The sequence below is a fragment of the Pleurodeles waltl genome, chromosome 8 (assembly GCF_031143425.1).
Source record: "Pleurodeles waltl isolate 20211129_DDA chromosome 8, aPleWal1.hap1.20221129, whole genome shotgun sequence".
NCBI lineage: Eukaryota > Metazoa > Chordata > Amphibia > Caudata > Salamandridae > Pleurodeles > Pleurodeles waltl.
The window spans coordinates 768,679,875-768,702,464 of NC_090447.1; the positions used below are offsets into that span (position 1 = coordinate 768,679,875).

General features: G+C 40.5%; 1 protein-coding gene across 1 annotated transcript in view; it reads left to right on the plus strand.

The window, feature by feature from the left end:
• The window catches only part of ADGRG2 (adhesion G protein-coupled receptor G2), a 904,627-nt gene that overhangs the window by 558,201 nt on the left and 323,836 nt on the right, over positions 1-22,590 (plus strand). The window contains exons 12-14 of the mRNA XM_069205012.1: positions 4,535-4,576; positions 11,373-11,426; positions 17,223-17,284. Coding sequence (XP_069061113.1) covers positions 4,535-4,576; positions 11,373-11,426; positions 17,223-17,284 — 158 coding nt within the window. The remainder of the gene's footprint in view (positions 1-4,534; positions 4,577-11,372; positions 11,427-17,222; positions 17,285-22,590) is intronic.

Genomic DNA, 22,590 nt, shown 5'->3' on the forward strand with positions numbered 1-22,590 from the left:
TGAGGAGAATAGCTCCATCTTAAAACACAGTTGTGCACTGTGCAGAGGCATGTGTAGCCTGACACGGAGGCAATCAATTTTCCACCTATGATAAAGCACCTTGCCCCAAATCCACAACTACCTCCAGCTTGCCACAAACCTCCTCACTCGCCCAGCCCTCTAATTATGCAAAAATGTAGGTCCTCAAGGCAGAGTTCAGAGGGGGGCTTAGACCCACTACTGGGTGCTGTCGGAGGAGCCAGCAGGATGGTATGAGCCACACTCTGCACTGAGGCCTTCCACTTAGAATGCAGACAAGATGACAACTTTTATTAAGTTGAGGAAGGCCGTCTGAGGGAAACTTAGCTCTGACAGTTCAGGACTGCTTGCTGCCCTCAGGACTTTAGAACAACCTGCAAGAGCACCTGGATGGCTTGGACTTTTGTGGGGGCTCAGCTCCTGCACTGCTAACATGCTGAGGAGTAAGGTGATGAGGTCACTAAATGGTGCACTGGACTGAAAAACAAGAAGGCCTTAGACTTGGGCCTTATCCATGGTTGAAAGTACTGCGTTAGAAGTGAAATCCCAGTCTCTTAGGCACATTGTGATGAGTGGCCCAAAGATGATGCTCGTCAGAGTAGGTGGGAGCCCTGAACCACAAATATTGTAACAACTCCAGAGGAACACTGTACTAAGGGATGCTAGTGGCCTCCATAGTGGGCATGGTGAGCTTGAGCTCCCTTTGGGAGATGTGCTATAAGTTCCAGGCAGATGATGATAGCTTTTGTGGTAATGTTACCTGGTAGGTGCCCCTCCACAGATAAAAACAGGCCAAATGTATCAAAGACTTACATCGCCCATGCACCACACAAAGGGGCACAAGAGCGATGCAACTGCCATGCAATGCCACCTTGCATGGCCTTGCCTGGCTTAATAAATATAGAGTAAATAAATGCAGAACAAATTGCTGAGTTGTGTTACTCTACCCTGGGAAGGCGTTCTATGGGTGAAGCACGGGTGTTCCCATGCATCCACCAATGGATTTTGGTACGTTCCCAGATTTACCATTACTGGTAGACCTGAGAATACGTCAAAATCCTATGCCTCCCCATGCGAGGTTTTAACAAGAATATTTTCATTTCTCCTTTTTACTTTCTCTTTCTATGTGTTCTGCAGGTGCCTCTTCCTCCACAAAACAATCCTGCTTACAGTGCAGGCACCATAGCACCATGGTGCAGGGGTGTCTATGTTGGCGCTAGGCAGCACATTCTGCACCAGTGCAGGGAAAAGAAAGGAATGGGCTGTACAATTGTAAGTACAGCACATCCCTGCCCTTTCCTAATCGCGTAGCGCAGCAAGGTGACTTGCTTGGCTGCATGATGTTTTCATAAATATGCACAAGTGTGTCTCTCTGAACATGAGAATTGATGCTGGACATTAATGTTACAGTGGACCACTCACGCAATTGAATACGTTGCATATTATGCAAGTGAAATGTAATAGAGCACACCTTTCAAAATGGTTTCTAATCTGGCGTATTTTAAGAATAATTTAGAAAGGAGGTAAAGGCTTTATGAACGATGAAGGAATAAGGCATAAGACTAATAGTTAATAAACATCAATAAGTAGTGCTAAATTTTCTAGACTCAGTGATCACTTTTATTCGAGACTCAATAAAATCCAGAGAATATAACAATAGTAGACACATTCAAAAGGACTTAATCAGGCCCTCAAATGTTTTTTAAAACAAAGTAGTCTGCCATACATCAGCCATTCAACAGAAGGCTCAATCAGCGTCTTAATTCAATGAGAAAAGGAGGGAGTTTCAGAAACTCCATAAAAAGCCTCTCATACTGGGCAAGACAGTGCGTTGCCCAATGTCAGGGGTGCACATGGCTGCTGGCAACTACTGAAGTGTGTAAAATAAAGTAGATTTAAAACACATAGAAAGCTTTAACTGAATATGCTAAACGTGGCAAAGAACAATCATGAGGTTCAACCGATCTGCACTGACATATCTGTAGAGTACAACATATCCTCCTTCTCCCAAGTGACACTAGTTCAACCAGTATGAACAAGCCGGAGTATGGCCGACAGCGCAGGATAATGAGGAGGCCTGACATGGGAAGCATGCAACTCAGGGGCTGGAACCGTAACCGAGCTGAGGGTTCCTGGAGATCGACTTTGGGGAAAATGGCAGAGGTTGCCCGAAACAAAGGAAGGGCAGCTAGCACTTGCTAGACCTCCTTCCCCTAACACACAGGATCAATTCGTTCAGAGAAGAATTGTCTTATAAAGAAATAATGAAAGAAAATTTGCTGTAGTTTGATATCTCTGAAATTACAGGACATTTATGCAACATCTATCATAGGTAAGGAACCTTTTGCACGTTATTGGGAGTAATAATATGAAGGTTCCAAACACTGAATAAAGAAGTGATCTTGGTAATAGAAAGGACACCAAAACTAAAACATAATTCCCTTTAAGAATGACGTTGCATTTGTAGCCATATACAGGATTTTCATGGGGAACATATTTCAACAAAATAAAAATATGAAAGTACAGAGAGTAGGGTTGCCTTGTTGCTGCATGTTGGCAGGATACCATGTTTCCAGGCTTAGGTTTTCATTTGACAGCCTAATGCATTCTGAGACTTGGACCTATATTTGTATCAATTCAATAAATAGCGGATTTTGCATCCATTCAGTAAACTGGAATAACATGCCTTGAAATAATGCTGTGTACCAGAAACAGGAACATAGGATGCTATTGACATTTAGCAAAGTACCAACCCTAGCTTTTGAGTTAATGCTTAAAGATCTTGCTGTGGTTGCTTTTGGTCCCTTACTAGATTCTCAGTGGTTAGAGATAGGTAGAGAACTTAAGATATTTGAACTAACCATATGAAAAGAAAATTTAGGAAGGAGGTGAAGAAGAAGGAATGGTTGGGCCATTCCAATTAATAACCGCAGAACTGCTGTTTGTTTATAGAGGGCACACACTTTTGAAATAATTTCCATTCATGAATCCAATCACTTTATGTACAAGTCCTTCATTATGAATTGTATGTTACAATGCTTTTCAACCCTACATTGACAAACATTTGTCGAGAGTTTTACTTTTTCAAGAGCTTAGGCTTAGTCCTGAATTCAGAAAAGAACAAGCATTTGCAATGCAACCGGTCTTGTGTTTGCTTGAGCTAGAGCAATTACCATTGTAAACTCCTAACCGGACTTTTCTTGCCACATAAATTGAAAATGAAAATAAAAAATAAAACAGTTTCACATAACTAACTGGACTTTTCTTGCCATATAAACTGAAAAGTAAAAGTTTCACATAAGCGAGCTGATGGCCGCCATCAGTGCAGAGCAGACACACAAATGGAAATAAAAGTTTGCTCGCAGTGAAACCTATCGGCAAAAGTGCAATTATCCATGTAACCGGCAAAAGTGCAATTATCTACGTAACCAGCAAAAGTGCAATTAACTATGCAACAGGGTCGATGTCATGCAAAGCGCTTGACTTCTGCCCAGCGAGATCGCACTGTGAAAAAAGAGAAAAAGTAGTCCAGAAACTTGACAGAAAACAGTGAGCCTTGTATGTTTTCCATACTTGGTTGCTGCGCTCGAGGAGGGCTAAACACCGGAAAGGGATGACTCATGCATGCCTTTCACTAATGAAAGCAAACAGATTTTAAAAGGCAAGCCCACGAACCAATGAAAGACACTGACGTGACATGGGTGTGGTTTGAAGCCCAAAGACAGATTACAACACGGGACGGAGCTCTTTGCACTCACACATAAAAACAGCTTTCCCAGTGTCTAAGGAGCAGGATAGAATTTCAACAAACTAGCATTGCAAAAAAAGTGTCAAAACAATCTGTCAGGGTGAAATATGTTAATGTGAACTTTTTTCTACATTTCGTTCGTGCTGTGTCAGATGCTCAGTTTGCAGTAAACATGGCATTCTTCTCTCCCTGTCTCATGTATACATCACTGTGATAGAATTTCCTCATTATTACAAGCCTCGTTCTTGTCTTTTCTTCATTTTAATGTTTAAAATAAAATGACAAATGTTTGAAATTTATTAGAGCATAGGGTATTCAGTTTTTGAAAAATGAATCCACCATGACGCTCTCGGATGTTTTTGTGTTTAGTAAAATCCGCTGTTAGGTCTGCACTGATCTCCTTATGTACATGGAGTGTCAATCGTGGTTTATTAAACTTGTTATCACAGATGTGATGGGTATCACTTGATTGAATGTTAGAGTTTCTAATGTTTGACTTATGCACATCAGTGTTTATCTGTATCTTCCACAGTGTTTGACCCATATACAGTTTTTAATCTGGATAGAAATGACCAGCAAAAATGTACTATTACGTTGCGTTTGTGTATTCATAGCATTGCAAACCTAGATTTCACTAAATCCATATTAAATGAACAATGTTTTTAAAGCATTGATATTGGTTTTAATAATAAGAGTGTACAATCAGATTATATAATCAGTGTGGACATATTTTGTCCCCTTTGTTAAACTTCCATAATTTTCTTTTAGTGAACACGACTTGTATGTTCAACTTCACAGAAAGTATGAATGGTAAGTAGGCTTTACTTTGTAGAGTGTGAAGAAAGCAAAGAAGCATGTTTTATTAATGAATCAGTGGTGTAACCAACCCCCTTTCCAGCACCTGCTGTGTGTGGGGCCCCCAAGCTCTAGTGGACCCTCTCAGCACAGTACACTGGCACAGGCGGCAGGCCCCTGACTGGGTCAAAGGAGGAGGAAGCCCCCTCACAGTACTTTGCAGGGAGGCCAGCTGAAGTTCCTTTATGCCACTGTAATGAATAGCAATAAGTATACTAAATATATCATACAAGATGGTGTAATACACCCCTGTATAAGACACTGGCAATAACTTTCCTTTGATGTAGTCTAATTCGTAATAGAGTCCCTGGCGTCACAAAAGTCATCAGCATGTAACAGTTTATGTTTTATGTTAATCAAACTATTAATAGTTAAATTGTAGAAGCTGCACTGACTTGCAATTTTAATGTGCATTTGTTCGTATTGCAGAGTTCGACTTAGGTGGTATTTGATTTAAACCGCATGCTAGAAGGATTAAATAGATGGTATAATGTAACTTAGACTCTAGAACAGTGCTTAATTTGAGCCGGTGGTTTCCGGTGCGGAGCACCAGCACTTATTTTTGAGGACCGGTACTTATTTTCCTGCCTCAAGCATTTACAGTAAGCAAAAGACACATATGGGAAGAGGGAGGAAGAGAAAAACAAAAAAGCGTCACAAAGGGAGAAAGCAGAAAGCTGCAAGAGTGACCTGAAGGGGCAGGGAGTGGTTGTAAATGGATTAAAGATGCCCAAGCTTGCTTTAGGATTACGCTAACTCAATATTCCGTGCTCACACATTTATTTGCTCAGTTACGTGTTCCAGAGAAGAGCTTTAGACACCTTCACGTTTTTATTTATAAATTAAGCACTGCTCTAAACTAAAAGAATATATTGAAACAATATTGATTTTCTAATTATTAGTGAATTACAAAATGCAGGCAAGAATAGCAATAAGTATACTAAATATATCATACAAGATGGTGTAATACACCCCTGTAGAAGACACTGGCAATAACTTTCCTTTGATGTAGTCTAATTCGTAATAGAGTCCCTGGCGTCACAAAAGTCATCAGCATGTAACAGTTTATGTTTTATGTTAATCAAACTATTAATAGTTAAATTGTAGAAGGTGCACTGACTTGCAATTTTAATGTGCATTTGTTCGTATTGCAGAGTTCGACTTAGGTGGTATTTGATTTAAACCGCATGCTAGAAGGATTAAATAGATGTTATAATGTAATTTAGACTCTAGAACAGTGCTTAATTTGAGCTGGTGGTTTCCGGTGCGGAGCACCAGCACTTATTTTTGAGGACCGGTACTTATTTTCCTGCCTCAAGCATTTACAGTGAGCAAAAGACACATATGGGAAGAGGGAGGAAGAGAAAAACAAAAAAGCGTCACAAAGGGAGAAAGCAGAAAGCTGCAAGAGTGGCCTGAAGGGGCAGGGAGTGGTTGTAAATGGATTAAAGAGGCCCAAGCTTGCTTTAGGATTACGCTAACTCAATATTCCGTGCTCACACATTTATTTGCTCAGTTACGTGTTCCAGAGAAGAGCTTTAGACACCTTCACGTTTTTATTTATAAATTAAGAACTGCTCTAAACTAAAAGAATATATTGAAACAATATTGATTTTCTAATTATTAGTGAATTATAAAATGCAGGCAAGAATTTGGAGAATTGTATTTCCCTGTCATACTTGATTGAAAATATTAACCAAGCTTTCTCATTTGAAATGAAATGCATTATTCATACAGATGAAGTATTGTTAATGCTAAATTCAGAGGTTCATATTATATGTGTTTTATTAAACAGTATTAATTAAATGTATTGTTATAATTATCTTGAGTTAGCATGAGTGAGGCCGGTTGAAGCTTGTGTTTATTGTCTGTGCAGGAAATGTTGATTTAATTTCATAGCGTGAGCTTTCTTTCAGACTTCATTACCATGAGAAGACTAGAGTTTTGGTAATAGACCCTATTGTTTAGACATAGAGAAAATCTATCATAGTGCCCTATAGAGTAGGACATTGTGGAACATGGACTGACATTGTATACAATTGTTTCAAACTTGCGTGGAGTCACACAGATGGAAGATATTCTCATTTTTTCATTGTGTTACTCTGTGTGTGTGTGTGTGTGTGTGTGTGTGTGTGTGTGTGTGTGTGTGTGTGTGTGTGTGTAAAGAGCGAATATGTTTTAACCTGGAGTTGTGTGATCAATTATAACTGGATGATACCCCTTCAACGTGACCTGGACCGATACCTTTGGTGAATCGGAATGCTTTATACATTTTGAAATGTCAGTGGCCAGTTGGTCTTTGGTCAGATTGTAGCAGATGCCTTGTTTATTCCAGATGCTTTGCTGAAGAGGAGTCCCTGTATGCTGTGCCCCTTGGAGAGGAATCTTCCTCTCTGAGCCCCACTTAAAGTGCATCTTTGAGATTTAAAAATCTATATTTAATCCCCTTCAGGAGACTCTTGATTGAACTTCTGATATGCTGACACTTTCCCTTTTTACCTATCTTTTGGCCATTTTAGTTAGTAGCTTACAGTTCGAGAATATATTTGGCCAAATTATTTTTGCCCTTTTCGTGCTTTTTGTCTTTTGTCCGCATGTGTTCTGCCCACACATGCATTTCCCTTATTTGGTTAGTTGTAGGGTTCTCATTGCCCCGCCTAAATTATGACTCTGCTAAATTGAATTGACAGAGGATTGCTAACAGAGAGCAACGCTTAATTTCTGTATCTCAAGTATTCCTTTTAATAATACGTATTGTCCTTCTTGAATTCTTAGTTTTGTTAATGTTAGTTTGCCTGAACTTATTTCATCGCCTTGGGCAACCGTTGGTGATTATATATCTTTATAATTTGGTTTTGTGAATTGTCTACATGACTTTGAGCTCATGTTTGTAATAAATCCCTTTACTTTATTTCCGACTGGAGTTTTCCTTCCATGGCTAAAATGGATATAGTCTTTAAATAATTGGGTTTGCATTAAAATTGTGTAGGTGGTTCTACCACAATACTTACTGGGTCCAAAGATTCATCCACCTCAAAGGGCATTGATTCCTGCAAAGGATGAAAATGCTTTAACACTTTCTAACTTTCTTCTTTTTCCTTTGTGTTTTCTGGTGAGTTGAGGAGAAACTGAATTTTGTTGCAATTCAGAATAAAAAATGTAGTATTAAAGTTGACTGAGAGAATATTGAAGCAAACTTTGCTTCTTTCAAAAATCTCAAATTTGTGATTATGAATGGCACATTCCCTGAGTTGTTAGCTCACTACTTGTATTTGGAAAACCATTTAATTTTTTCTAACAATCTTGTTGTGGTGTGCATCATTCTATTGCCAACTTTGCTGCATTTCAATAAGGTACTTTGCAGTAAGGTTTTCAAGGTGTTTTATTTGAATTCAGCACCTGCTTGCCTTTGTGAGTAAATAACAATTTTGTGAAGTGTGCTAGAAGTTACATTGAGTTAGTAATAAGGAAGAAATGTAACAACAATTTTGTAATGCCCTACCATGAAGCAAGGAGAATTCAAAATGTGGCTTTTGAGTGGTTGTCAGAGTTAGTCAAATATAGGGAACAGGACAAGATGGAAAAACAAATTAGCAAAGAGTTCTGGTGCAAAAATCACATAGCATTTTATTTTAGTCAGCGGCCCGAGAGACCTTCGCTTGGCTTTTCTTTTGTCATCAAACGTCTTAAAACTTTTGATTCATGTCACAATTTGTTATGACTGGGGTTTCTGATTGTCAGAGTAGGCACCCTGTACAATCAGGAGCTACCACTTCTCCTCAGTGTAAGCTAGAAGTATACTTAGAGATAATCTGTGGTCACCCACTTGTAGTTTGGCACAGAGCATTTAGGCTTATCTACAGAGGCATTGTTAAAGTATTTGTGCAACACACACACACACACACAGAGTAACACAATGAAAACACCATAAACGGTACTCCACAGAGGTTTAGAAAAATAAATAATATTTTTATGAGTAAAACAAGACCAAAACTCCAATCAGTAGAATTCAAGGTAGGATTTTTTAAAGGATAAACCAAAAATAGTGCTTACAATTCAATAGCGCTAAAAGGTCACGCAAGTCTGGGGTGAATCCAAAGACAATGATGGAATGCATGCCGGCTATAGGACCCAAACATGGTCAGATGAAAAAGTACCTTGAATGGAAGAAACGTCGCCATTGAGGGTTCTATGCATGGAGCAGAGGATGAGATTGTCGCTGTCAATCGAGGTGATGTGACCGAAGCGTCAGTTCTGAGCTGTGCATGCCAAGGCTGCGTCAAAGATAAGACAGTGTTGAGAGTGAGGGGATGCTACAAACTGCTGAGTTGGAGCTGTGCCCTGGCGCCAAGCCACGCAGAGTTGAAGATGTATCAGAATTTTGGAGATGACGCATCATTCATTCAGCAATGCGGTGTCTGCGGGGAGCAATGCAACGGCATTGAGGGGAAATGCGCTGGTTCTGATCAGCGCAATGTCATTGATGTGTGGATTTTCACGGGTTGCAGCACAGATATTCAGTCCCTAGGGCCAGGGACTAGATTGGAACCACTTGGTAGGGCAGGACTCACACCAGAAAGAGTCCAGGTACTGGTTGCAGGCAGTCTTTGATGTCCCCAAGACTGCAGGAGAACAGGGGGCAAGCTAACAAGGCCTTGGAGCCACTCTAGGTTCGTATGAGAGGGGTCCAGTTCTTCCTCAGCAGGGCAGAGATCAGCAGGCAGCAGGGTAACTTGTTAAAGCAGAGATCAATCCTTCTTGGAGAGCAGTCCAGCAGAGTGGCACTCCTTGCAACACAGCAGTCTTTACTCCTGTAAGAGTTCTTCACAGGTCCAGTAGTGTATTGATTTGGTTGGGTCAGAGAACCAGTTTCTATACCCAAATTGCCCTTAGAAGTGAAGGTGACTTCAAAGAAGAGTCTTTGAGGTTCACAGAGGTCCTTTCTTCCTACTTCCATCTCCAGGCTATTACTACGGGCTAATCAGCCCTTTGTGTGAGGCAGGTATTCCCTATTCAGATATGTCAACTCCCCTCCACCCTTTGAGCCCAGAAAGAGCCATCAGAATGCAGATGAATGCAGGTGAGTGCTCAGACATACCTAACCTTTCTGTGTTTGTGGCTGTCTAGAGGAAATGCACAAAGTGTAGCTGTCACCCACCCCAGATGTGTATTGGAGACACGCCGCAGGCAGAAAGAGCTGTAAAAGCAGAGAAATTGCCACTTTCTAATAGTGGCATTGCTAAAAATGTAATGTGAAATCTGACTTTACCAGTAAAGAGTATATATCATTACTATTCCAATGATATGAAACATGATACAGCTACTCCTTTCTGATCAGGAATTACATCTTAAAAGTATATTAAGAATTCCCAATGCTGGCCTATGAGAGAAGTAGGCCTCACAGTAGTAAAAAATTACTTTGGGAGTTTTTCAATGCCAGGACATGTAAAACTTAAAAGTACATGTCCTACCATTTGGTTACTTAGATCCCTGCCCTATGGGCTTCCTAGGGCCTACCTTAGGGGTGACTTATATGTAATAAAAGAGGAGTTTAAGGCTTGGCAAGGGGTTTTAAATGCCATGTTGATGTGGCACTGAAACTGCGCACACAGGCTCTGCACTGGCAGGCTTGAGGCATGTTTAAATGGCTACTTAAGTGGGTGGCACAATCCGTTCTGCTGACCCACTAGTAGCATTTAATGTACAGGGCCTGGGTATGTTGTATACCTCTTTACAAGGAATCTACTAGTAAATTAAATATGACAAGTGTGGATACATCACTGTTACCATGCTTAGGAGAGAAGCATGTGCACTTTAGCACCGGTTAACAGCAGTAAAGTGCTCAGAATCCTAAAGCCAACAAACAGATGCAGCAGAAATGTGAGTAAAACATGCAAAATGTTTGGGGGACAACCACTCCCTGGCTGGCAGGTCTAACACTACTGAATCACAATTTTGGAAGTAAGGATTAAATAACTGATGGATAAGTTGATTGTACAACTTAGAATAGAAAAATTAGTGCAGATCTGGAATAGGAACTAGATGGGAAGTTGTGGGTGTTATCTTCTGGTGGCACAGAAAGTAAGAGGCTTTCACATGTCCAATTGTTGGTGTGCAGAAAATAAATAATAAAGATAACCTCCAAATGAGATGTGAATTTTGCTCAGGCATCGTGATTGCCGCAATATACAACTCGTTCAAATCACTGAGGATCATTTTTCTTAATGAGCACAATACCTCATACAATTATTAGTGGTGTTACAGAAAGGCAAAAAATATAATAATGTAAAGTAAAACTGATCAGCTCATACGTGTCTTTTCCGGTGAATGAAATTTATTTTTCCTAGGGCTACTAATTACACTGTGACCAGACTATCGGAATGGTAATCTCATCTTTTGATAACTGGATGAATGAATGGGGAGGAGAATCCCTTTTTGAGTTACTGGGTCTTATTGAGCAGGACCGGGAAGGGAGCTTGGAGACCCACCAGTTTTAAGGTGATCCCCACTCCATAGTCCATGAAGGAGGCCCCTACAAAGTCTGCCACTTTTTATAAAAGAATTCCTACCACACAGCTCTTAAACAATTGGCAGGTAGGTATCCCCCTCCCAGTGATTGCTCATGGGAGTCTCAGATGTGACGTCTCTAACTTAAGTGAAAACAGGGCAGGGATGAAAAACAATAATAAAAATGTGTGGAGGCATCAATAGGCACTTGAAAATGTATAATCATACTATTTTATCTCTTTAGAGACAGTCCTTCCATACAACGTATGTAATATGTCAGCAATCTGCAATAATTCAAGTGAGTATTATTTTTTCATTGCTATAACTTTAACAACCCATGTACAACCCATTTTATTTGTAATGGAATCTTCTTTCAATTTTATCCCAATGAAATGTCGAATTAAAGCACATACTGTTGAATGTACCTACCACCTGGGATTTACAAATAAATATTGAGTAGAAGCTGGTTAGACAAGGTTGATGTTGGGACATTTTGACATATGGTAAGGCTTTCTAACACATATTATTTTAAAACCTGAAATAGATGGTCATGGTGTAAATAACTAAAAAGGACTGGCTTCATTGAGGATACCGATTGACATGGGAGTGGGGGCCTGATTCCAACATGACTTCAAGTCACCGCTGAAAGTCATAACCATCTTTTAGGTGACTAGCCCTCCTATGGAAATTAAGGGATATTGCACAATCCTCATGCCAGTTTGTGAATAGTCATTTCACTGAAACCCACTATTGCAATGATCATTTCAGTGCATTAACTAATTATTTATTCTCCTGCCCCTGTCCTGGAGTGCCCAAATACTAAGCCTTTCATTACATGTTTAACATGTACACTGATGTGGTAGTACAGTATCTGGAATTAACAATATCATGGGTTCAGTGATTACTGGGCATAGTGTTATCATGCTATTAAGAGTTTTCACAGTTGGAATGAGGAAAACCAATTTCCCACATTCCACACTCCTATCCCAAGATATATTCTGCTGGGTTTGTATTGGTATATTGTGTTTTGGGAAAATATTGGAAGTGTAGGCCAAGAGAGTCCAAGTATCACAGAAAAGTAATTGCCTTGCGCCATACAGTGAGTTGGTGAAAGAGGTTTGGAATATTTGAGACCCTAACACAGACCCCCTGATATAAGAAAGGAAACTGAAGAAGTGATGGTGTACAGGTACCTTTAGAGACCATGATTGTATGTGTTTTTGTAAATGTTTTTGTGCTGGCAATTTCTTGTAAGTGTGTTTTCCTCTACATATAACTCGTGGGCATGCATATGTCTCGAGTATGTCCCAATAACATGGGAGTGTGGGACTGAACCTTCAGTGTCTTAAAACAGTTGTGCATTCAACACAATCAATCTGCAAATACTCCATGTCTTTGCCACAGGACATAATGGAAAAACATGTCTCAATATTCATTCTCATTACTACACACCGTGCGGTTTCTGAATTTTGAGAGATTTATGACCATGTCTCCTCTTGCCCTCTAGCTGTCATATTGAAACTCCTCCAGGTTTAAACTACTTAAAAAACTTTGCATTTATGGAGCAATACTCTTATTCTGATATCTTTAAATATCAAATGTTGCAGGTGTAGTACATACAACCTCCATGGACATTAATTTTATTCTTAGGAGTCTTCCTTAAGAACTTGAAAGCTATATTGCTTCTCTTATTGTAGTGTTAACCTCTTTCTCCACAGTAGCATGAGTCTCCCAGATTCCCTACATATCAGACTCCTATGCAGACGTTTGTTCCAACTCCAGTATGGCTGGTAATTTTTAACATTTAGGAAAATTATTCTTGATCAATTTGAGATCAGAGTGAGGCTCCAATTACAATTACTCCAAACAAGCTATCTCTAATACCTCTCTCCGGAGTGACATTATAATTCTGATGCTGACAGCAACAAGAGATAAAGGATTATGGTGGCTTTGATCCTGGACATTAGCCTCCATATTTCCTCAGTGGTTAACATTTGCTTTTTCAGTCACAATAAAATGGCACAGATATGTCCTTTCTCTATTTTTCCCAAAGGATTCCTGTAACACACACATTCTCATGTCTGTATTTCTGAAATTCAGTCTATTTAGGTCAGCCTTTGAAGAATGTTTGCAAATTATAGGCTTTGCAGATGACTAATATGAGGCAGGGGGTTAGTTATGAATAGTGCATTAGGTGCAGTGGCACCAGGACCCAGAGGTGCAAGAGGCCTACTGCAGCCCAGTTACAACTGTCGACACATTTGACGTGCCTGCATAAGGTCCCATGGCACCCTTGCGATGCCACTGCTATGGGGCTTACTTTTAATGTGTGAAAATTTGAATAGGTTGGGTATACCTAAACTAACTTCTCTGGTTATGAGTTCAGAAATGGATTAGGTTGTAATTGGCATGGACGGCTATAACAGTCTTTGAAATTCTTTTAGAACAAGAATTTGTGAAGTGCATCCAATTTGAACAGCTTAAAAAAAGATACCCCCTCCCCCAGGGCGTTTCCCACCAATTTTGGTGATGCTTTCGTGAAGCAGAGAAATATGAGCACATCTCCACCAAACAAAGAAACACTTACTTCATAAAATTAAGAGGAACTTCCTTTGTTTGGTGGCGTTTCAACTCTTTATAGTCTCAATGTCCTCTCTACTCAAGGATTCATGTTATCACAGATGTCTATATGAGCACACTTCACAAACAATCACATTGCCAAAATTTCATGCATACAAGGTCACTGGTGACATTACCTCAAAGTCCTGCATGTAGAATATGTATCAGACATTTACCCAACGAAGTAGCACTTACTAATTAACCAGCACAAAGTACTCCACTTGGGTAGAAATTTAGAATCCTAGAGAGTGGGAGTAAATGTTTAGGTGGAAGGGGAAGAGCACTATACACTACATGCAACAGAGCTGTAAAACAGCATCCAGTTAAATGTGTGGGCTGAGTCCCACCCTTTTCAGATTTAGGAAAAATCTCAAACCCTGGCTTTTCTCTCAATAATCAGAGGCCTGGATACAGGTTGATTTCCTTTTAGGTGAGTTAGTATTCAAGATTTAAAGAATGTGTCCTATTCACAGAACATCAATAGACTAAAAGTAATTGAACAGTTCGTTTAAAAAAAAAATAGAAGCCACATGAAACATATGATTCATGCTGTATCTCTGCAGATCCAGAAATGTAGTTCTTAGACTCCATCTGCTGAAAGCAGAGAAATAATATTTGCCAGGGTGACTTTAATGAAATCGGAACTTTCCATTTCCAGCTAGGAAATTTGAAGGTAATGAGGAGGCCTGAGCATCATATTATGCTGCTTCAAAGCCTTTGCAAAACAAGCGTTGCACTGCAAATAAAATATCTACTGCAATAAATAGCAGGACCATTTGCTGCCCTGTGAGTGATAAAATGGATGACCAAAATGTTCATAAAGGCACACGCACACACGCAAACTCTCACTGACATATACTCACACTCACACTTGCATTGAACTGTAGCCTCACAACTATTGGCTGCTTTGCAGGTCCCGGTGCTGTTAATCACACAGAGTGTTAGCTCTCAGCCATCGTAAATGCTGCTTACTGTCACTGCCATCTTGGAACAAGGCAAGGAAAGGCCACTGTTAAATGTAAACATCTTTGTGAACTGGAGCATGGAAAAACAATTGTCATCTGGACCAAAGTCCTCTGACCAACCCTTAAGCATAGTGACACCCTCCTTACATTAAAAACAAAAGCTAGAATGGGCAGCTGCCGTATTTCCTTTGCACTGGTGTTACACTGTTCAACACAAATAATTTTCTATTTTGTTTATTGCTTATATTCTGCAAAATTCCACTTGTTTTCAGGCGCATTTTTAAATGTATTTAGTATTACATTCCAAATATCTTATTTTGACTTGGCAAGCAATGGGTGCTGTATATACTGTAGACACAGGGTCCCTTCATAAACTTTTTCAAGCACCTAAGTAAAACTTATCTGTGCCACAAATGCATCTGAGGTAGAAACGTGTACGTTTTGAAATTTCACATTTATAAACTGTGCTCAGAACAGTCGAAAATCTGTGTAGTGGTGTTCGAGAGGGGTTTATTGAACCTCAATCTGTTGCTAAAATCATCAAAGTCGCCCACTGGTCGTTTAGACCTTTGATTGTCTACACGAAGTGTAAAAGAGGAGCCAACATCAACAAAGCATTTCAAGTACATTGAAATCAAAATGGCTCCACAAAAATGGCAGAGAGGGTGGTGTTCTAATCTTAAAGGTTTATTATCAAATAAATTCAGATTACAAAATAGGTCAATCAGCAGATTTAAAGGAAAACCTCATAAGTGCATACATGTTCAAATGATCATATAGCCTTAACTTGTGGATACTTAAAGAGAAAATTCAAACCAATGTCATACACAGTAAACAAATTATCATTCAAGCAAGTTACATAAAAGATCTTCACTATTCAAAATATAGTATAGTAAGGGGAAATTCTATTAAGAAGGTTTCGGCATCATATGAACCAGATTTGAGGTTCAAAGGAAAGAGTCTGAGTATCCAAGCATGAAGCTTAACAATCTGGCAGGGAAAAGCAGCAGAGCTGAGAAGAGGTTGTCTCTCAGCAAAGTCTGGAAAGGGTTTCTGTCTCTATTCTAAAGAGCACACAATTAAAGTGCTAAAAAGTAATTCTAAAAGGCTTCTCTTTATCTCCTTCCACCACAAACCAATCATAAAATGCGTCGGGAGCAACTAGACTCTCCAACTTTTTCCAGCTTTCAAAAAAGGAGCAATTATTTGGAAGACCTTGAATGAAACATCAGTCCAGCAAAGATCAATCCTCCTTAACTCTGCAAGTGAACAATAAGGCTATACTGACTTAACAACCACTTAATAAGACAACTGCAAAAAAATAGCAAAACGTGACACTTGCAGCACATTTTGTAAAATGTACCATGTGCTCTGAGACCTGGTTACAAGTTAAGCCACATTAGGTACATAACATATTTAAATGAATCTAGTTAGCATTAAATGGTTTTACCAATGCAGTTTAAAAAAAGCATACATTTATTGTATGGTGAATACATTATTATAGCTAAACTAAGTAGTGGCTTTCACTGAAGTAAAGTAAATATATAGACACTTATTACATTTACTAAATAAAATGCTCACAAATTAATACAAAGAAACACACATCGCACATATATTATTCATATAGTGGAGTAGGCATTCAATTATGCTGATTCCGTGGTTTTCACAGTTTTTCCACTGTTGATGTTTTCCTGTTGTATATTTAGGTGTCATGCGCGAAAAGAGGCTTTATGTTGGATCTGCCGGTAGTTTGCCTGCCTGAGAAGTTAAATAAAACAACTGTTATTTAATTCAGGCATAACTGCCTATTCCTTGTGCAAAGGTAAGAGTAACGTCTCAAGGAGTGCATGGAAAGGTTTTTTCCACTAGAAAAATATTTCCGTTTAGAGAAAAAACATGTATAAATGCATGTTTTCACAACATTTATTCACACAGCTGTATCACCTCGTGTAAAATCTGGCAAATTTGCAGTTCCCTTCTTAGACTGACAGTTGCAGATTTCCAGAAGTACTCCATTTTTTGTTTTACAAATCACTAAGTAGGCTGAAATCTACTCCAAGTGCACGACCAGATCTCAGACTTTTTAGGACTTGACTTATGAGTCGAGCCCATAGTTATTAGTGCATCAAATGAAGAGATCTTCAAGTTCTCCTTTTAATATGTATGGGTCAGAGTCATATCGATTATTCTGTGATCAGATGTTACTTATTCCCAATTTAAAGCTTTTAAAGTAGGTACCACTATTTTTGTTGATTCTTACACCGTTTCTGTTGCTTTCTGATCAACAAGGACTTTTCTTTGGGGAACAAAATAAATATATGTTACAAATTAAAAAAAAATGTTTGATTGTTGGCCTGTTTATAGTTTTGTGTTTGAGGCTGAATTGTAGTAAATATAAGTAATTAAGGATTACCAGTGCAGATATGTATTAACGCCAAGTGTAGAAATGCTTAAGACATGTTTGACATATCCTTCAATTAGTATTCATTTGTTTATTTTTTACTCTTTAGTCTTCTATAAAATAAATATGAAGATTAAATCGACGGCTGATTCTACAGAGACTGAGAATTCCGTAAGTTTCTTCTTATGAACTTTGTACTTGTTTTAAAATTGAGTAAAACCAGTTTCACTGACTTTTTTACGTAAAATAAAACAATCGTAGCTACATCACTGGCTTAGAATGCTCTTTCATGGCTAATGTATTAGGAGCAGGCGAAGGAAGCTCCTGTTTGCCACGTTCTATTCGCCACTATGGCATGTCTCCATTTCAGGCTACCGCATCTTTGTGAACCAATGGCTTCAAAATGAGATGAAATGGTAACCAATAGAATGTATTTGCGTAATGCTGTTTAGTCCACGTGTACTATCTATGAAATAATGCAGCAAGCAAGCTCACTTATAACATACAGAATAATATACCTCCAACTAAACATGGTCAGAATATTGCAACTCACTGTGGAGTTCCATGGTGGCCCATGGACACAGGCCGAGTTGTGTTGGTTTTTATTTAGAAGCTTTGGGGTGATCAGGTGGCAATGCAGTGTAGGCTGCCTATTGCCCTCAAACGCAAATGGGATCTTGTGATGCACCATATGGGTGAGCACTGATTTTCTTGCAGGTGAGTTCTGTACTAAAAATGTTTTTATCGTACCAAAGTATAATAATGTATAGGATGACAAGTTTCCTAGTTCTAGTAAATAATGTTGTAATTTTGGAATTCTACTGTCCATACATTCTACATGTGTACCTGGATGAGTTTGACAGTTTGGTGTTCTTTTTACTAACTCTCACTCTCTCTCTCTCCCTCTCTCTATATCTATATATATAGCTATGTATTGCCAGTAGATAGTTAGGTTTAGGTAGTTACAACCATGTTTCCATAGGCAACCTTTTTTTCACTTGCCAATATCTTTGTCACCCTATGACGGATCTTCACAACATTTTTCCCAAAAATTGTGCAGGTGATTCTTGTTGCACATTGAAAGTTTGGGTGATCTGTCAAGCGGGGGCCGAGAAAAATGGGGGGTCAGAAAAAAGTCTGTTTTCCATGTTAATTCCATAGGTGTTTTCAACATGACTACAGCTTAAACCGCTGGACAGCATTACACTAAATTTGTCAGAAAGCTAGATTGTGTTCCGCAGACAGTGCTTTTTTTATTTCGTGTAAATCCATTCAGTAGTTGTTGAGAAATTTAAGGAAATCCAAATTTGTTTATCTAGGGCCGTGGATGTTCCCTGACAGCTTTGCAAAAAATAACGAGCTTGCGCAGGGAAATGCAAAGTTCCGATTAGCTGCCAACACTTCAACAAGGAAATGTTGGCAGCCATCTTGGGACTCGACCTCAGTCGAGTCCCACCCAAACACATAAAAAAATGAAAAGGGGGATGGGTGGGAATATCCTGACCCCCAAGCCTTGTTCTTGGGGTTTTCCCCTCCAAGGGCATATTTAGACCCCAAGGACCGCCACCTCCCCAGGGCTTAATGTAAATATTATGCGGGGGCATGCAGCCCCCCCCATACCCCAGGGAAGATCACCTCCACAGGGAAGAACATTTTAATTGTAATGGGGGGAGGTCGTGCACGGGGGACTGCCACCTTCCTGGGGCTTGAAGAGAACAGTATGCAAGGCACCTGTGCCCCACTTTCCCCCACGGCCCAGGGGAATTTTCATTCGGGTCGGCCTGTACAGCCTCCCAAACAGCCCTGGGGATTGCCATCTCCCTGGGGTTGAATATGAAATTTATGCATGGAGGACATGCACTCCCCCACAGCCCTAGGGACCACCACCTCCCCAGGGCAATGGATTGCAATTAAGGGGGCTGTGCACCCTCACGCCTGTGACTGCCACCTCCCTTTGGCTGAAAAAAAATGATGAATGGGGTTTGTTGCAGACCCCCATCTCTGGGGACCACCACCTCCGCATGACTAAACTAAAGGTTGAGGGGGGGGGGGCGCTGCCCCTCTCGTGAAGAGATACATGGCTCTGGTGCCCACTATCTCCTCAGGGCTGGCCGGCTGTTTGCTTTCCTCATGTTCCATTTCACAGCTATAGTGTAAAATACATACTGGACATGTACGAAAAGAGGCAGAAAGAACTACACTTTTTTTTATTTATTTTTTAAGGGCATGTGAGTTTCTTTGTGGTAGTCACTCACACAACTACTGATGCACCCACACAGACACTCACACACCCACTCACAGATCCACTCAGAAACTCACGCACCCATTCACAGACCCACTTAGACATTCACACACCCGCTCACAAACCCACTCAGAGGATCCCAGTCAAAGACTCACGTACTCACTCACAGACCCACTTAGACATTCACACACTCACTCACAGACCCACTCAAAGACGCACACACCCATTCAGAGACTCATGCACTTGCAGACTCATGCACTCATACACAGAACCACTCAGACTCAGACACCCACTCACAAACCCACTCAGACACTCACGCACCCACTCACAGACCCACTCAGAGACTCACTCACTCACTCACAGACCCACTTAGACAATCATGCACCCACTCACAGACCCACTCAGAGACTCATGCACCTACTCATAGACCCACTCAAAGACTCACGCACTCACTCAGAGACACTCAGACCAACTGTCACACTCAGAGACACCCCCTCACACCTACTCTCACTCCCAGATAAACACTCTCACATCCATACAGACCCTCTCACACCCAGAGACACCTTCTCACACCTATTCTTACACCCAGAGAGACAGGCCCTACAGCCTACTCCTGCCAAAGGCCATGCGCAGCAATGGGTTGGGTGGTTATGGGGGTTGCCGGCAGCTACTTTCCACCAAAGTCTGGGCACTGCATGGGGTTGGGTAGTTATAGGGGGCCAACAGTGGTTATATTAATGTATAGTAATTAAAATTACTTTACGTTTAAAAAAAACCATAAATATTCACCTAAAAAACCAAAGGCTTCAGGGACCTTGTAGTTAGGTACTGAATTTACTCACACAAAACCAGAGAAATTCAGCAGTCAGTTATAGCTAGAGATACTTCAAGTAACTGTAACTCGCACCCTCACTATGCAGTGCTAATTACCTCAGTATTTACAGTGCTCATGACAACTTTTGTAACATCAATAAAAATACCAATGAAACACTGAATCAAATTATCAAAGAAAAAACTGTGCAGGGTGGGGTCGAGAGTTATAGTTACCTTAGGCCGCGAGTTACAGTTACTAGAAATAATGTTAACTGCTGATTTTCTCTGCTTTTGTGCGAGTGAATTCAGAATATAACTATAACGTCCCTGTAACCTTTTTTTTTTTTTAAGTGAATTTCAGTTTTCTTTTTTGTTCTATCTCGTAACTATATCATTCTTGTAACCTATGTTTTTTTTTTACAGCAAATACATCCTGGTAAATGCAGTACACTTACTTCAAAGTTCCTGTAGTTTTTCACCAAAGTTGGTGCAGATAGTGCGGTTATCTCTAGACACGTGTTTCTTGGTTTAGCCCTTCATGAGTAGAGAGCTGAAGTAGCAGAGAGAAGAGAAAAGTAATCTCGGTTTCCTAGTATGCTGCCCACGTCTTCACAGGTACCACTCCACAGGCACACAGTTGTATCATAGGTGAGCTCATCAGCTCATTGGCTCAAGGGAGCATTTTAAACACAGTGGGGGAGCACACTGCCTCTCATCCCGGGACAGTTCACACGATTGCATCCTGGTAAATGCAGTATGCTTATTTCAAAGTTGCTGGTTCTTGTGCATTCCCTTTGCATTGGCCATCCTGCTTTTCTCATCAGATCTTCGACATCGCTGTAACTCTCCATACAAGGTACTCTTTCAGCGGAACAAGGTTGGCCCCTGTAGTCGGCCTGCACTCCATCATGGGTTTATTCCAGTCTAGTGGGACCAGATAGCCCTGGTTGGTGCTTTAAGTTTCTAAGCACTACATTTGCAGATATTCTTTGAAAATTCGTATCCGGACTTCCAGCTATTGGATTTTTGTTGTTTTCAGCTTGTTTTGTTCATTAAAATAAAATCTGTTTTTCTAACTTCGTACAGAATATATTTGCATGGTATTTTCATAGTTTTTACTGTATTAAGTGTTGCACAATTACTTTACACATTGCCTCTTAAGTTAAGCCTGCTTAAGACTGCTCTGTGCCAAGTTACCAGAGGGTGAGCACATGTTCATTTAGGGAATGTATCTCACTTACCCTGACTGGGATTGAGTTCCCTATTTGGGCAGGGTGCGTACCTCTGCCAACTAGAGATCTGATTTCTAACAATATCCATTGAGAAAAACAAAGGTTAAAGTGATGTTATAGTTAGGTGTTGGACTGAGACATGAGCTAACTTTAACAAGTCCCAAAAACACCAGTTACCGTTTAGTCAAATAATTATAACTTGCACCCCCATTTACATCTTATGAACTTACATCACTTATGACATGTTAAAATTAAAAAACATGAAAGGGACATGAAGCTTCTAACCAATGGTACTGTGGTACTGTGCAAGCTTCTTTGGGCAAGCTTCCACTGTACCGCAGTACCATGGGACGGTTTCTTCCACACGAGGTCCAGCAAGTGAATTTTGGTACCTCACAGAAGCCCACGCTAAGTCCTGCAAGAGTAAAGTGGTACACATAGTACAATTAATTTCTTTAATTTTAATCTCTAGGGTGGGTCTCTCTGGGTTGCCCCCCAACCCCCACAAAGTGGGGATAAAGGTACCCTTCCCCTGTCCACATGTGCCTTTTTATTTTAACTTGTTCAGAACACAATTTCCCAGTCCCTGTGTTTTGCAGTGGCATCTGCAATATTTTTTTGACATGTTGCAGCTGGCCAATCAAACGGTGAGGTAAAACCGAGCAGTCCGAGGTACAGTGGTTACTGATTGGCAGACAGGAGAAAAGGCCCTCTCAGGAAATGGGATTCAACTATTTTTAACTTTTTTGGTATGAGGGGGGTCTCACTGTACCTAATGTCAGGTGCGTCTCCTCCGCTATGGCGGAGGAGCGTTGCCCCCGCCAGCAGCAGCAGGTGCAGACCTTTTACTATAAAACAATAATAGGCAAAGTTTATTATCATTTTGTAGTAAAAGAGGCGGGCCGTGGGCTATTACAAGCACAGAGGGGGAGTGCATAGTACTCCCCTCAGTGCGCATGTATGTTTGGCCAGCCGTCTCAGGCCTGTGAAACACACAGGCGCACTGTGCTATCTCCAGCCTGGCCCTGTGTTGCCGGGCTGTAGAGAGCAGGCACAGGCTCCCAGTCTGCCTGAGAGTGCCCTGGCTGGCACTCCAGCCAATCCGAATGCTGCTGTCATACTGTTCGGATTGGCTGCAGGGCAGGCTGGGAGCCTGTGCCTGCAGCTGCAGCAGAGGAGGGGCGCGGAGG